Genomic DNA, 2,165 nt, shown 5'->3' on the forward strand with positions numbered 1-2,165 from the left:
CTGCCTGCGTACCTGGGTGTGGAGGTGCCGCGGGCAGCCCAGCGCCCTGCCTCGCCTTCCACTTCTTTGTGTGTTCTGCCACAGCGCACAGATGTGGCCTGCGCACGCACGGGACGGAACCCTGGGTAGAGGCGGATGGTGTGAAGCCAGAGGAAGGGTCCAGACCCTTGCAGGGCCAGATGTAGGATGGCGGGCGTTGCAGCCCAGTGTCCCCTGGGCATGGCAGCTGGGCAGAGCCCAACCCCAGTGCAGGGCTGGCCTGAAGGGTCGGTGGTGCTGAGCATAGGCGTATGAGACAAGGGTCTCTCCCACCCCAGCTGACCCTGCCGGAGTCCTGTTTGCATCTGGAAGAACAGATGTGGTTTTCTTTTCTCTTTTCAGACGGAAAAGACGTAACTTCAGTAAACAAGCCACAGAAATCTTGAACGAGTATTTTTACTCTCACCTCAGTAACCCCTACCCTAGTGAAGAAGCCAAAGAAGAGCTGGCAAAGAAATGCAGCATCACAGTATCGCAGGTAAGCAACGAGTGCGAGCAAGCCCCAGCCCCTGTCCCAGGCAGTGGCCTCGACCTCCCGGCTCCCCTCGCAGAGCTGCCGTCTTCCTTCAGGCTCTGGGGTTCAGGTCCCTGCCCAATGCACCTTTGTAATCCCTTCGAATTTGCATTGTTGACCGTGGTGAAGTTCTGCAGGGTGGCGGAACGTGACCGAGGTCCGCAGGAGAGGCAGCGTGCCTGCGGGGGCTGGGCTGGGCTGGGGTGAGAAGAGTGCAAAGATGAAGATAGAAATAAGAAGGGTCTAAGGTTTGCACCCGACATCAGCTTTCTCTGTGCACGGTCAGTAAGATCCTTCGCTGAGTCTTACGGTCTGTTATGAAATCGTTACAACTTACTGTTATTTCGGGGGAAGGCCAGTTTATTGACAAACATATAATCTATCTCTATAGATCAGAATTTCTTTGATTGCTTGAAGTTGTTTTTCTAAGCCAGCCAGAAATTCAGCCTCTCAATATACTCCAGTGGCATGAGTGCTTTCTCTGTAGCAAAGACGTATGAGGCAGATCTGCTCCTTTTATCACATGTAACAGATGTTACTGTGAAGTTAATGCAAGAGAAGCAGCATCTCCCTGATCGGAAACGTGCGCTATCGTTGGCTACGGCTGCTTTCTGTGCAGGCCAGAGTACATTTACAGCTCTGGGCTGCTGTCTCACAGCGATGTTCAGGCTCCGTCGAGCTTTCCTCCATCGGAGAGCTTAAAAAGCCAAACGCTGCTTTGCAGCCCTTGTGGCCTGTGTGTCTGATAGAAACCCAAATTATTCCCCTGGCAAATCTGGCTCATGGAGCTTGGGAAAGGTTGCACTTGGGTGGCAGGGAAAGCTCTGCTGCAGTTGCCGGGCTCTCCAGCCACCCCACTGCCCACTGCGCGGGCCGGTGTGCCATCCCCTCCCAGCTCCACCAGCGCTGCTTATCAATATTTCAGGCCCTGTGGAGGAGCAGTGCCTGCGGTGGGGATGTTAACTATTAATGATTGCAGGCTGCAATATTGGCACGATGCGCAATGCAACCTTTAGCTTTATAATTAAGACCTGAGTTGAGATTTACTTTACAGGTCTCCCCTGAATACAGGAAAAATTCAGGCACTTTGCTGAAGACTTTCAAAGGGAAGGCCGCCCAGCTCCCCCAAACCTGATATTATGTAGTTTTTGGATGCATCCTCAATACAAACCCTTGGCAAAGCTGCGCTGGGGCATGAGAGGCCAGGAGAGACCCATGTGCCTGGCTCTCTCTTGCTCGTTCCTCAGCACTCTGAGCGGGGCAGGAAGCGCCTGTGCCCAGTGCCAGGGGAACGTGAAGGATGGAGATGGGGACAGTTTCTCCCAGTCCATTCACGAGTGGCTGTGGTGATGAGCAGGAAGTTTTGGGGGGGAATGCAGCACCAAGCTCGTTCCCTCTCCCATTGCTCCTTCATTGCTGTTACCTCACGTGAGCGACTGCAGCCTCGGCAGGTACGGCATGGCCGTGGTGGCTGCTGGGCAGCTCTTCCATGCCCACAGGCATCCCTGCGGCTGCCGTGGATGCCTGGAACCAGCCAAACAGCCCGAGAGCACAAGAGTATCCGTGCACCTTGGTCGGCAGCCCCGAGTCTTGTGGCTGGGTTCCGTTCTCC

At 54.8% G+C, this 2,165-nt stretch overlaps 1 protein-coding gene across 1 annotated transcript in view; it reads left to right on the plus strand.

Moving 5' to 3' along the window:
- Window positions 1–381: 381 nt before the first annotated feature.
- LOC104495916 (pre-B-cell leukemia transcription factor 3-like) overlaps window positions 382–2,165 on the plus strand; it is a gene marked incomplete at both ends in the record, with an annotated part of 6,984 nt that continues 5,200 nt past the window's right edge. The window contains one exon of the mRNA XM_010138964.1: window positions 382–517. Within this exon, the coding sequence (XP_010137266.1) occupies window positions 382–517 (136 nt within the window). The remainder of the gene's footprint in view (window positions 518–2,165) is intronic.

The sequence above is a fragment of the Buceros rhinoceros genome, unplaced genomic scaffold (genome assembly GCF_000710305.1).
Source record: "Buceros rhinoceros silvestris isolate BGI_N320 unplaced genomic scaffold, ASM71030v1 scaffold18526, whole genome shotgun sequence".
NCBI classification, from domain to species: Eukaryota; Metazoa; Chordata; class Aves; order Bucerotiformes; family Bucerotidae; genus Buceros; species Buceros rhinoceros.